This window comes from Hyaena hyaena, unplaced genomic scaffold (assembly GCF_003009895.1).
Source record: "Hyaena hyaena isolate Hyena2069 unplaced genomic scaffold, ASM300989v1 scaffold_274, whole genome shotgun sequence".
NCBI lineage: Eukaryota > Metazoa > Chordata > Mammalia > Carnivora > Hyaenidae > Hyaena > Hyaena hyaena.
In genome coordinates, this window is record NW_024080907.1 from 2162325 (window position 1) to 2175776 (window position 13452).

Sequence of the window (13452 nt, forward strand, 5' to 3'; positions counted from 1 at the left end):
CAAAGGCCTAGAATGTGGAATGAGAAAGAGCAAGAGTGGATAGAATGACAGCCTTTATCAAATTTAAGGGGACAAAGACGTTACCACCAAAAATGAGAACACAGCGTAAGAGTCATTGCACCTCTCCTCAGAGCCTAAAGGGACTATTGTAGCCTATTATAAGCTGACCCCTCCCAGCTCCCATTTTGTACAGTGGGAGGTATTTATGCCCCTGAGCGATGATACAGTCCAATGTATACATATACACATTCCAGTGTGATTTGGGCACACTGGCAAATGACTGATTTCCTAAGCAATATGGTGGGACTTTTTAGTCTTGGAGGTCATTCTTAAAAAGAACAATCACAACCTCTTCCAGCCACCCTACAGTGTTCACACAAGAGCCAGGCTCCTGGTTGGAAGATAAAAGAGGTGCCCTGAGCAGCTCTCTCATGTTGCATTAATTCTCAAGAGAGACATGTGCTGCTCCTGGGGCCCCAAAGTAGTCCAACGATTCCATTGCAAGATGACTCAGGAAGAACTGTTCCTAAACTTCCCTATACCAGCCCAGGCCTGGTCCTCACCTCCTGTCTGTTAACAGTGCTCAGGATTCAGCTGTGTGAGGAGCCAGCTCACCAGCCCTGGCATGCACACCTTGTTTCTTCCCGCCTCCTGGCTTGACTTAGCCGTTCACCTCAACTGGAATGGCCCATACTCACATGCCTACCCAAGTTCTACCCAACATTCAAGACCCAGATCTTAACGTTCCTCTGTTAAACGGCCCTCTAATCAATGCTGACCACCTCCCTTTCTACCTGTTCATAATACACAAGACCTATTTACCCTTATTCACATTCATTTAATTACTACCAATATTTCACTGTTTGGTCAATCTTTTATCTGAGCTAGTTTCAACCACCAAATAAGATCATAAATCTTAAAAAGGGGCCTAGGATCCCCATCAACATAACCATCTTGCAATGTTTTAAACAAACAATGTTAGGGATTCTTTAACCTCAACACTAGGCTGTAATTCTCCTGAGTGCAGGGTCCATCTAATGGTTCTTTGGAACCTCACCGCATGGCGTGACACCTGAATGTGGTAGGGAACCTATAAATGCTTACACACAAACCTCACTACATGCATCGTGGGTGGCCAAGGAGAATGGGAAAGTTGATCTGAGCAAAGGTTTCTGCCTGTGTCTCCAACCTTCTGTAAGTCCCCCAAATTCCAGACATAGAATTACTGAGTCTACAAAGAACCCAAATGTGGTCCTCTGCTCTGGGTGCTGTGGGAAGAAAGAACAGAAAAAGGTGACTGCCCTTTGCTCCCCATGGCCCTTTACCCCAAACACCACTCCACAGACTGGGCACCAGCTTCCTCCCCTCCCTAAGTCTCTCCCCAAATCCCTTTAGCTGGGGAAGGAAGAGGACAGAGGGCAGGGGATCTGCCCCCTCCTCAGGCACTTGGGAGGGCCTTGTCTCCACCGGCTTAACCCTTTCCTGTGGGCTCTCTCCCCAACATGTCTGCTAACATCAAATCTGAGTAAAACCACAAGTTTAATGAGAGGAAGGAAGAAAAGAAGGAAGGAAGGAAGGAAGGAAGGAAGGAAGGAAGGAAGGAAGGAAGGAAGGAAGGAAGGAAAGAAAAGAAAAGAAAAAAAGATGACTGGTCCCTGCTCATGAAGGTCTTACCACCTACATGTTTTCAGAGATAGACACACACATGCACACACATACGCACACTCAATAGCAAGCTGTGAAAGCATCATACCAATAAAATACAGACTGAAAACCATTTAAATACAGAAGTAACCAATGTGCTGCTGATCGGGGAAGGCTCCTCAGAGGAGGTGATTTTTCTGAACTGAGAGCAGTGTCCTCTTCTGCCCACGCTTTCCAGTCTGGCCTTTTAAACATGGAGACTAAACTGGAGTCCATTGTTGTTTGGCTGGCCCTTGCCCTGGTGTATTGGGCATTCCTGAAGTGAGGCACTGACCTAGTACTAGCCTGAGGTTTACACCCGATGTAAAATCAGGTATCAACAAGACCTGCGTGTGGTTCCTCCAAGTGTTTCTTTTCCTTTTCCTATCTTTTTACAGGAAAATGAATCCGGGGCTCAAATCTACAGGACTGAAAAAAGCAGAGCCCAAGAGGGGGGCTTTCCCAGGGACCCAAGGGACAGCAACCAAGCAATTCTATGATTTTTTAAAGTTAAGGATGATTTTAGGGACTCAAAATATGGGAAGTATTACAGAACATGGCAGAAAATTAGACCCCCTGGCCCCTAGGCAACACACAATCTCGTTGGAAAGATGAGACCCCGTAAAATGTCGTTGGATAACAAGGAAACAGAATTGGGCAGCCTCTTTAGTAAGCGTAAGGAAGAGCTACAGTGTGTTGGGGGGGGGGCGGGGGGGGGTGCCAGCATGGGAATTACTACAGTTGGCTTTGCTGGAGCCCGAGAACTTGGGCTCACACTAGGAAAATGGCAGATATTTGAGCAGAAAGAGCATCCAAGATAGCAGGACTAGGGTGAGGGAATCTAGGTGCCAAGGAGCCTGTGACACAGGCAAACAAGTCACTGGGGCAGGGGGAGGAGGAGTCTGCACAGCTGGGGCTCAGAAGGCATACTGGGTGATGGTGGGAGGGGGGAGGGGGGAGGACTGGAATGGGGTCCCTCACTGTCAGTGAGACGAACTTCCACTGCCATGTAGGCTGCCCCTGGGAAGGAAATTAGGCCAAGCATCCAAGCCTTCTTTCGGGCTGTGCAAAATTAACCCTTCGAAATCTTTATGAGAAACCGTCGGATCCACAACAAAATAAACCCTTTTCCCACCCTGAAGACTCCCTGTGCTCTGAGGACATGACAACCCTGCCTAAAATAGGGGCAGTATCAGCACCATGCAAACCTCTTCGGAGAGGCTAGGAAAGCTATTTTAGTAGCCAGGCTGCCTCCAGCCAGTCAGATAGCAGGTAAATGCACGGGGCACCAATTTCCATGGAACACCCTGAGACTCCTGAGAGCAGGGCCCCACAGTGGACCACGATTTCCTCTGACTTCTTGACCACCACACAGGGCCTCGTCTAATGGGAGGGGCATGCCAGCTGAGCCAGGACATGCTGAGTACAGGCAAGGAAGCCAAAAAAACCAAGAAGGGCCTGGTTCCCATGCCCCACCCACCATTAATTCCCCTAAGTCCCTGGTATAGAATAAAAGACGACTGCTGCACGGCGATATGGTTACATTTATAGAAGCTCCTGTCATTGGCAAAATGTGACCTTCATACTTTTCTTATCTTAATATCTGGGTAAACATTTGTTGTGCAAGCACACAAATAAAGGTTCTAAAGGTGAAACATGGGGTGTCTGGCAACACCATGCTGCCCCAAACCCAGACACCAGAAAGCCCTTTTGACTCTGCAGAGGACTTCTCTTTCCCTTTACCCTGGGCACCAAAATTAGCTTCGTCAACCTTAGCCAGTGCTGGAGTGAAAGCTGCCATTCTAAAATAGTATCTGAGGACTCTTGGAAACATGGGAGAGAAACACAAGGGTACAGTGGTTTGCAGACACTGAAGAGAGCAATTTCAGTGAAGTGCGCTTTAAACCAATTGTAGGAAATGAGCACTATCAGGCTTGACTCCGGAATCTTTATTAAGTGGGTGATATTCTTCTTGCTCCCTGAAATCCCCACATGGCATGGTTTATACATCTTGATTACCCCATTATGCACAGCTGTTTTCATTCAGAAAAATATTGCAGACATCATGTTCATGAAAGCATATTTACCAAACGACCTGTGCTTGAACTCAAAACTTTTTCTTTGCAAAGTCGTTTTCCTTCTAGAATACTCTGAAAAAACCTCCCATGTCCCCATGTATTTGATCATCCAGAGTTGATTTTTTTAAAATTTGTTTTAAAGTTCCAAGGAATGGATCCTGAAACTGCCCCTCATGAGCATGCTTTTCTGTTGTTTCCACGTGGAATTCATGAATAGAGCCAAGTGACCGATTTTTTGGTGTGTGCTTAAAGCCACTCTTTCCTGCAACCATGTATGACGTATTTTTCCAGCACAATCTTTCTCAATACTCCAAAGTGCTTCAGCAACAGGAAGTTGTAAAGGTAGGAAGAAGGCCGGTAAATATTTGCTATAATTACTCATTAGTAATGAGAATAGTTACCACTAAAGTTTGAGTCACCCCTTTTGTGCTATTGGCTCTTATTACCTTAGATAGGGAGCCTGAGGGGGTCCCTAGGGGTGCGGCCTCACCAAGGGTACCTGGGTCCAGTGGTAGATCTCACTGCAGACAGCGTTGTTTGCTTCTGTTAGCAGCTCCATTTCCCAGTATAAAATTAGGATAACGTTTTGCCCTTCCTTCCCTCTGCCCCCAACTCAGGGGCGGTCAGGACCAGTGCTACAGAAGGTGGTTACAATACCAAAAAAAATTTTTTTTGAAAATTTTATATCAAGAGTAAAATACATGTATTTGTGAAGACAATATCAAGACACAGAGAAAGAGCACTGCGTGGCAAGACACACGGCACAGTGATTTAAATGACTGCCACCAAAAATGACCATACGCTTTAACTGATGTATTTTAAAGGATTTATAAAAGGCTTCTGAACAGTCTCAGTTAGAACCCAGTGTCTCTTATGCCCAGCAAACCACCGACTCTCCATGAGAGAAAGGAGCCTTAGACTGAAAATAAGACCCAGAGAGTCAACTACAGCTGTCAGAGTCGCCAAGCTTCTACACAGACTATAATATTGCCTGTACCTTTGGCAGTTGTAGGAAGCCAACCAAGGGATGGCGTGAGTATAGCACAGGGGAGTCATTTTCCCCACTCGTGTGTTTTATTACACAGCCTAACCCACTAAAATCACCAATCTGCCAAGATTCCTAGAACCTCTCAACTTTGACCTCTTTTATTGAAGGGTGGCATGGAAAGGGGAAGTGACCAGAGGAATATAAGAGGAGAGTCCTAACAATCCACTTCACGGCTGTGTAGAATTGGGAAAATGCCAGATGGGTGTGTGGCAGATCAATACACACTTTTCACGGGGTCATTTTCCTTACCCATGAATCACCCTTTCTGAAATACCCTCCCATGTGAGAAAAGGAACCATTTCCCAGAGTCATTATCTTGTACAGAAGCGACTCATAACCTTCGAATGGAAGAATTTTTCCAAATGAAGGGGGAAATGTGTGCCTCCTGGAAATGCGTGGAGCCTCTGGTGGCCATGCCACATAATCAGAGTGTTGCTGATGTACAAGTGGCCCCTGGGAAGGGCCCAAGGCAGTCAAACAAACCAGTATTTCTAGAGAAACTAGAAAAAAAAAAAAAAAGAAAGAAAAAGGCCACCTAGAAATAGATGACATTCTGACCCATTCTGCACCTGCCTCCTTGGCTCCAGAGACCTCCAAGGGCCTCCACCACTTCTCCTGGGTCCATACTTGCTGATCAGTCTGCAACTTTTCAATACCAGACAACTGGCAACAAATCACACCCAGACTCTGCTTGAAAATCACAGATGCTGTGAGTAGCACATGCCCACACACGACTACCACACATACGGTGATGTGCAACTGGCCAGTAGGATCCGCTTCTCTCCGTGGGATGGTATGTGTTGGTGCACTGATGGTCTACAGCACGGGGGAAACTCGAGAAGCCGATGGTGCAATGGCTGTGAAAAAGCTCGGGGCTCCTCAGAGAAAGGGCTCTAGAAAAACGCGAAGTATTATCATTGCAGCGGTCACAGCTATTCTTAATTCCCCCCATCCATTCTTTCCTTCCTGTCCTCACAGTTTCAAAAGATCAAAAGAGCCAGAGGAAGTCTTGTGCATCTTGATTTGGAGATGGTTCTTCAGAAGCCACAGAGGAAAACTTCTAACAGGTTCTTCTGCACAATGGGGTCTGAAGGCTAAAGTAATTATTGAAGTCTTGCCACCAGTGAAGGGTGGGAGGTGGAAAGCTTTGAACTTGCCGGGGGCAGTAGAGAACCACCTCCTATCAGAGCTACGGAAAATGAACGAAAAGTAAGAATTTCCAGGACTTCCAAGTCTACCCTTCAGATCCTCAATCCCTGCCTGTGTGTGAGGTTCAATCCAGTGATGAGTCACAAAAAAGCAGCTGTAATAATTGTAAATACAACAGCAAAAGCAGTTATCATTTACAAGAGTACTCACCACTCATCAGGCACGGTATTAGACGGCTTTGAAAAGGTAAGGGGGAATGGACCCCGGCTCAGAATATAGACTCTGGAGATCATCTGCCCAGTTCAAATCCCACTCCCACCCATGTGACCTCTGGCAGTTACCTTCCTACACTCCAGCTTTCCCATCGGTGAAATGGGGATAATAACAGGGCTTATTTCGCAGGGTTGTTAGGAGGATTAAAAGAGTTAATCCGTGTAAAGTTCTGAGAACACAGCCTTCCCTAATAAGACTAAAATGTTCAGGTTTTATGGTTTTGTCCTACTGCATATATGGTTTCTATTAAGGACACCACATTCTTACTACATAAAAGGGTCTTCAAATAACTGTTTGAGGATGATGGAAAATGTAAGGATACATTTTCACGGCTATTTTAAGAAGCATTAAGAAAATGAATCACCCCAGAGCTAGCTAACCCTGTGCTGTGCACTCAGCACCCCTTCCTTCCGTCACCGAAGGCGGACATGTAGGTGGATAGAGAGGACAGCCAGGGACAGGAAAGGTTGAGGTGCGCCACAAAATCTCTCCTAGATGCACATACCAAACCCCTCTCGCATCTGCAAGATGGTGAGAGACAGTGGCAGTAAATGTAGAAACTGGGAACCGAACAGAAAGATCCTCAAATGTAAGGCAGTCACCGAATCAGGCACTGAAGAACAAGGGCTTGCCTTTTTCAGATCATAGAACCTTTTAAAGGCTATTGAGAGCAGAACAGACTACCCCCCCGGGGGGGGGGGACGGTAGGGGGAAGGCTTATATACATATCTTACACCCAATTTCAGAGGCTCACAAACCATCCCCTGAAGCCTACTCACAAAGCCCAGGTTAAGAAGTTCCCTCTCTCTCAAGGGGCACCTGGGTGGCTCAGTAGGTTAGGAGTCTGACTTCGGCTCAGGTCATGATCTCTCAGTGTGTAGGTTCGAGCCCCACGTTGGGCTCTGTGCTGACAGCTCAGAGCCTGGAGCCTGCTTTGGATTCTGTGTCTCCCTCTCTCTCTGTTCCTCCCCAACTTGTCCTCCGTCTCTCAGAAATAAATAAACATTAAAAAAAAAAATAGGCAGCAGCAGCAGCTCCCTCTCTCTTCTTGGACTTCCTGAAGTCACAGCTGTCTACACTGTCATCCTCAGAGGGACAGGGACCACAACCTCTATCCCCATCACTCCCAGGCCCCTACTAGACACCCCTCCCATGCCCCTCACCCGAAAGTTTTCAAGAACAGCAAACATGCATCTTTGGGGCCTTTCTGTCGATAGTGTGGAAGTACACAACAGGAAATACCCCTGAATCCTCCGTTTTATCTTTTCTCTCATTACCCCCAACACTGACCACCCCACTTGACCCTACCAGAGCCAGTCTCCATGCCAGTGGTCAGCATCTGCACATATGATTCCAGGAGAAGCTATGAACCAACTCTCTCACCCACAAACCCACACAATACTCTTCAATAATTGTGCTTGTGTGTATGGTTATTGCCTGAGCTTCTTTTCATTAGCTTCGAAGGATTTGATCTCAACAAAAAAATTACATGTGAGTTGCTACCTAACTATATTTTTAGGTAAACAAACTTCCTTAGGTGTCCTCCTCTCCCCACAACTAGAAGGACCATGTCCCCTATTTCTTAGTCTCTTGTTTCGCATTTTTCTCCAGAGTAGGTACCGGTGTTCAACACGCATTTGTCATCTTACTGATTTACATCCTAGTGTAAACAGCAGAGCCGGTTTCCATAGGGAGAGCTGACCTCATGATACAGGGGGGTGGGCTCTCTGAGCCAACGCTGCTAACTTCACAGTATTGGCAAACACCCTACCAAGCAAACGGTCAGTGATGAACTAATAGTAATGGGCAGTACTATTGCAAAAGGGAGGATTCATTAGGTTAAAATGAAAAGCAAAGTCATGTCGGTATGAAACAGAACTGGGGAAAATACAATAAAAGCAAAGAGGACTGGATAGATTTCTTAAAAAGTGAAAATACCTGAATCTTGAGATACGTAATGATGGCAAGTATTTTCAAATGTATGGGGCTAAAATCCCGGAGCACTAAGCATTATCTAATTGTTTTCTTCTATCTGTAAACATTTTATACAATAAATTCCTACAAGGTTGAGGGCACCCACATGCGCGCACACACAGACTGACTGATTTACATACCAAGTGAATTAAACAGTTTAGTTCTGCCACCTCCGTACAGGAATCAATCTAGTAGCTGCTTGAACATCTCTGCTGACAGGGGGCTCACTACTTCACAAAGCAATCTGTCAACAGTCCTTGCACTGGTTTTGTTTAATGAGGTCCACACATGAGTAAATTTTTTTCTAAGGGAAATAAAGGCAGAGCGCTAAAACAACTGAATTCATACTTCCCTGAGTTTATAGACAATGGAACCAGGCCCAACCCTGCTTCCTATTTCGCAAAAAGCAAACAGAACCGCTCCTGCTGCAGCTTGGAGTCTTTTATAATTATCTAGAAGAGCAAATCTCCTTTCTACAAGGTTCAGTGACTTGGCAGGGGTGGGGGAGAGGGCACTGTAATCCTTTGGAAATCATCCTCACTGTTTAGAGGCGTTTCAGGACTGGGGATACTATTTGGTCAACGATAGGAAAATACATAATTAATGAAAGGAATGAACCAGGGTTCTGATTCTTACCAGCACTAACTTTCCCCGGGACTGGAAAAGTTACTTAACTCTGGGCCTCCGTACTAGATGATTTCCATGACCCCTTATAAAATGATCCTTAAGCTCCTCTTTTTCAGGGACACTGAAAAAAACCTGAACCACGGCATTCCCTTTGAACTTTGTGAAAGCCCTATGAATTAAACTTTAAATGCCTGAACCTATTGAGTTAAACCAGCTCCTTATCATCTCCGCAGTCTGGTAATCTCTGGTCATGCGGTGGACAGAGATGGCAAATGATAAATATTTAGAGGATGTATACTTAAATTGAGAAAAACTGCCTAGCAATAATTTCCCCATCAGAATTGGGAAAAGATGGGCTTTGAGTTTATTTTACCAGAGGAACAACCGAGTTCACCTGGCAGGGGGAGGGGAGGTAGTCTGAAAACTCCTGGTCCAGATGTCTCCAATTCCTGTTCCACTGCTGGCCCTGTGCTAAGTGACCTATGCATTCCAGAAAGGTGCTCTGAGCAGGGTCTGGCTTTGGGGTGGACTTTGCTCCCTGATTATCCAAAGATCTCATTTACATTTACCTGAACCACTCTCCACTCCCCACATCGCTAAGAATTTCCAAACTCTTCTCTCCCGGGGAAGGGGCTCAGGAATGGTTTTATCAGGAGGTGAGACACTTTCTATCTTTTCATAGAATCAGGAAACTTAATGAGACCCCCACTTGCTCAAGACAGACTGATACAGAAAGGTCGAGTGCAGTACCCCTACCTAGCTTCCGTTTCTGACCTTTTCTGAAATCAATGGGAATACCCACTACCACGAAAAAAGCGCAGTTTGATACCCACCCTGGAGGCCAGCCAGCCAACGGTTAGAAAGCAAACTCTTTACTATTAAACATTAACATATCTGTGGAGGCATGAACGTTTTTGGAACAAAATAATCCCGCCCACTTCTAGAAGGGCTGCTGTTAGAAGGAACATTGCAAATGTTCTGATATGTTGAATTTGGGGGAAAGAAGTGGTTCTGCTGAACCAGAAAAATTACACATCTTAAGAGCCCATGTGTAGAATCATCATCCTGAGAGCCCCCTGGGCAGGCATCACTTGGGAGGCACGTCTGTAAAGCCAAGGACAGACACTGAGATGACACACTAACTTTAAATGCATTGGTTCACAAGCTTTAATTACACCTTGGTCCGCAAGGAGCCTGCAGAGAACAAACAGAGCCGGGCGCGAAAAGTAAATACATCTCAAAACAATTAACCCAACAGGAATTGGGCAAGCCTTAGCGGAGCTCTGGAAGGTGGGGGGCATGCTGTGTATCCTGTCAGTCTGCGACACAAAAATCAAAGGAAGCCACAGAGGTTCAGACACACTCGGGGGGATCACCAGTTCTGCCACGGCCCCGCGGGGGCCTTCAAGGCGACTTTCGGGCCGTCCCCACAGCAGTTCTGACACCCGCCGTTTTCGAGAGTTAATTCCAAGTCCGATTATCCACTTTCTGTCCTCCTAGCACCCTCCGTCACTAACGAAAGAGGTAAAACGGCCCGGCTTGTCGAAGTCATGATTTCCCCTGCTCCCAAATTTCTTGCAAACATTAAAATACGTAACACAAGGACCCGGGCGCTGAGCCGCGGGGAGAAGCCGACACTTCACACATCTGTCAAGATTACCATCAGGCCCCACCTCCGCGATTGCGACATTCACCGATAGGCATCACAGTTGTAAGATGTACCATAAGTTCCCTCGCCGGCTCTGAAGCCCAGAGCGCGCTCATAAGAGCTGACTACAACTTCGTTTTTTGGTTGATCAGTCATTATTATTGGCATTATGATGATGCAGGCTGTGTTGGTTTTACAAAATGTGTTGGGATCTTGAGGTTCCTTGCTTTGCGGCCCTCAAAAGGCACAGGACCCCAGAGAAGCTGCGAGGCCCCGAGGACCCAGGGTGGCCGGGCCCCCGCTCCCTCACCCGTATCAGGCCGGGTGGGGCGGGGGCGCCGCAGTGACGCGGGAGGGGAGCCGGGCTCAGTCCCCTCTCCCGGCGATCCCGGAGCGCCGGCCGGGCGCCCCGCCAGAACGCGCGCGATTCGCTCGCGTTTATCAAATCCTTATCGGTGCCCCGAGGTGGGAACCGCCGCTTTCGACCATAAGATACACTGTTTCTGGCGCAGGTCCCACAGTGGAAGTCAGAACAAGAGCAAATCAGTCCCCGCACGGAGCTCTCCCGGCCTCGGTTCGGGGTCAGTCACCCCCCCACCCCCCCACCCCCGCTTCCCGCCTTCCCGGCTCGGTCCTCCATCCTTGCACCCACCGCCCCTCAGCCTGCAGCTTATCTGCCCCGGCTCGGGCCGCGAGTTCGATTCGGTTCCCCTGAAACCCAGCCCCGCCAAGCCGCCGAGGCGAGGCTGAAAGCGCCGGCCCACCGGGCAGCCCCAGGGGATACCCGACGAGTTGGGGTCTAGACAGCCAGCCTCGCTCGACTGCTGCAGGCGAGGCCGTGCCCACGCTGTGCGGCCGCGCCATGCGCTCTCACCCCCACCCGGAGAGGGCCGGGCGGGGAGCGGCCGGGAGGGGGCGGGAAGGCAGTGAGAGTTGGCCGGAGTTGCCTCTCACCCAGAACCGAGAAGCTAGCGAGGGCAGACGGGCAGATCGTGGCTGCCCTTCTCTGTCCTCTTGCGGGAGAGACACCAGGACCTGCCGGGGTCACCCGGTGTCGCCCTTCCCTCCCTGCACACCAACACACCTGCCCCCTGGGTGGCAACCCGGCCCACCACCCAGTACCCTCCGGAGTCAAGGCGCGGGGTCAGGAAGGCGGTTTCTCCAAGCTTCATTAAGGTCTGCAAACCCAGAGCGGGGCCCTTTGCTGCGTTCTGGCCCTTCCGCGCTCCGCCTCTGGCCCCTGACTAATTTCGGGGCGCAGGGCGAGTATAGCTCATTTGGAAGGACCCGAGGGGTCCCAGGGAAAAGAAGACGAGTGGATGGTGGTGCCCCACATGCAAGACCCGAGAAGGTCGAAAGTTGACCTGAGTCGAGTCAAGCCAGAAACATTTCAACATGCTGGCCACACGAGTTTGGTGCGGGGGGCTGGGGCGGCGGCGGTCTGGGAAGGTGCTCCGCGCCAGAGCCCCCCCGACCTCCAGGGCCATCTCCCTGGGCCGCCTGGCTTCGTCGCGCGCGCCGATTCGCAGTTCCTCAGGGGCCACGGAACCCTTCCCCGCGAAGCCGCAGCCCCGCGCCCGCGTCCAGAGACCGGGCACCTGCTCTCGGTCTCGAACGCCTCCAGACCGACCCTCCCGCCTCAGAGACCTCTCCGCACTCGTCTCCTCGCCGCTCTTGGTCGCGCCGACCCCGCGCAGCCCGGCCACCCCCCTCCAACCAGCTCCTCCGCCGGCTCGGACGCCCGCTTACCTTTTCTTCTCCTTGTCAGTGGTCATGGTCGCCGTGGTGCTCCGAGACGCCGGACACCTGGGCTCCCCGGCCGGTGGGGGTTGCAGGCGCCGCCTCCGCTGTGGCCCTCGCCAATTCCTCGCGGCCCCGGCCGGTGTTAAACGTCCCAGGTGATCACAGGTCCCGGGCGCCCCGCACTGTCAGGTGGAAGTTTGCGGGCGGCTGGGTAGGTGCGGGGGAGGAGGGTGGAGAAAGGTGACGGGGAGGAACCGGCACGGGGAGGCGGGGTCGGGAAAAGGACTGGGAGGAGGCTGTCAAACCCAAAAGGAGGGCAGCGAGAGTGGGACCGAAGTTCCTTTTTCTCACGAAGAGGAGTCACTTTTCTGGGTTTTCAAAACAAAAAAAAAAAAGGGAGAGAGAGAGAGAAAGAGAAGAAAAAGTGGCCCAGGGCCCGGCAGGCGCGTCCGTGGATATGACCGTACAGTCTCAGGACACTGCCGAGGATTGTACAGCCCCCTCAGGATAGCGCTGTGTTGGGAGCAGAGGCTGTGTCGCGGACCGCTCTTGAATGTCCGGCGCCCGGGGCCGCCAGCCCACTTTAAAAACTCCTGCGGCCGCGCGGGGGAGGGCGCCGGGGGCGCGGGCGCGCGGGGGGGGGCGGGGGCGGGGGCGGGCATGCGCCGGCAGGCCCCGCCCCCGCCCACCCCGCCCGCGCCGCGCCGCGCCGCGCCGCGCGCCCGGGCAGCCCACTGCGTCCCGGCCAATGGGGAGGCGCGGCCGCAGCCTCTGCCCTGACCCCGGCCCGCCCCCTGCCCCCGCGCTCGGCCCCGCCGCGGCCCGCCAGCCCCGCCTCCTCCCTTCGCAGTTCCAGAAGTTGTTTATGAGGTCGCCGGGGTGGCGGGTGGCAAGGTGGGACCGGGCAGGCGCAGCTTAAGTGGAGCTAACCGGCAGCGAGAAGTCGGTCCCCGGGAGCGCTGCGAGCGCCGGGAGCGCCCCTCTGCACCCGCTGTCCTTCCACCTCCGCCATACCTTTGGGACAAGGGCAGGACCGCGAGCTCGGAGGGTCCCGCGCTCTGCCAGGCCTCGCAGAGCCGCTCCGAAGTTCGGCGCCCCTGCGTCCCTCTCCCTGTTGCCCGGTACCCTCGCGCGATGGGGATAACTCCCAGGCCCCGGCAGCCTCGCTCCCAGCCTCGGCGATGCACTTTTCTAGGCAGAACGTAGCTGACTTTGCCGTCTGGAAGCAG

At 50.8% G+C, this 13452-nt stretch overlaps 1 protein-coding gene across 1 annotated transcript in view; it reads right to left on the reverse strand.

Moving 5' to 3' along the window:
- EPAS1 (endothelial PAS domain protein 1) overlaps positions 1-12790 on the reverse strand; it is an 84821-nt gene extending 72031 nt beyond the window's left edge. The window contains exon 1 of the mRNA XM_039245929.1: positions 12230-12790. Coding sequence (XP_039101860.1) covers positions 12230-12255 — 26 coding nt within the window. The 5' untranslated portion in view covers positions 12256-12790. The remainder of the gene's footprint in view (positions 1-12229) is intronic.
- Between the last annotated feature and the right edge of the window lie 662 nt (positions 12791-13452).